The sequence below is a fragment of the Penaeus monodon genome, chromosome 32 (genome assembly GCF_015228065.2).
Source record: "Penaeus monodon isolate SGIC_2016 chromosome 32, NSTDA_Pmon_1, whole genome shotgun sequence".
Taxonomy (NCBI): domain Eukaryota; kingdom Metazoa; phylum Arthropoda; class Malacostraca; order Decapoda; family Penaeidae; genus Penaeus; species Penaeus monodon.
This window is the reverse complement of record NC_051417.1, coordinates 6,439,746-6,440,124: the sequence shown is the minus strand read 5'-3', so window position 1 is coordinate 6,440,124 and position 379 is coordinate 6,439,746. Positions and strand designations below refer to the sequence as shown.

Below are 379 nucleotides of genomic sequence, written 5' to 3'. Positions count from 1 at the left end.
ACTACTTGGGACTTGCTTCCGAAGTGCGGCAGACCTCAAGGAGAGCTGGGTTCCTCCATGTCCGAGACGGCGGAAGAGGACGGGCAGGTGAGAGGGCTCGGGGCTGCGTGGCGCCGCTGCCGCAGGAGGGTCGGGTCGAAATCCGGGTGCCTGCGGGCGTGTTTGCTGCGGGGAGAAGGACCTTGTTAGACTTTCGTGTCGTGGCTGAGACTAATAGATGAAAAAAAGTTAACGAAAATGATACTACCAACTTGGTTGCTCCGTTCATTTGCTTCTTTGAATACTGAGAAACGCGAGCGATTATTTTTTTTCTTTAAAGAGCGAAACGCAATTTCGTATAGCTCAAAACAATGCGCACACAAATACCACAATGCTATAA

The 379-nt window shown here is 50.9% G+C and overlaps 1 protein-coding gene across 1 annotated transcript in view; it reads right to left on the bottom strand.

Annotated features, from left to right (window-relative positions):
* Window positions 1-379, bottom strand: part of LOC119593392 (Krueppel-like factor 13) — a gene marked incomplete at its 3' end in the record, with an annotated part of 64,105 nt that continues 63,726 nt past the window's right edge. Inside the window, 1 exon segment of the mRNA XM_037942322.1 lies at window positions 1-165. Coding sequence (XP_037798250.1) covers window positions 36-165 — 130 coding nt within the window.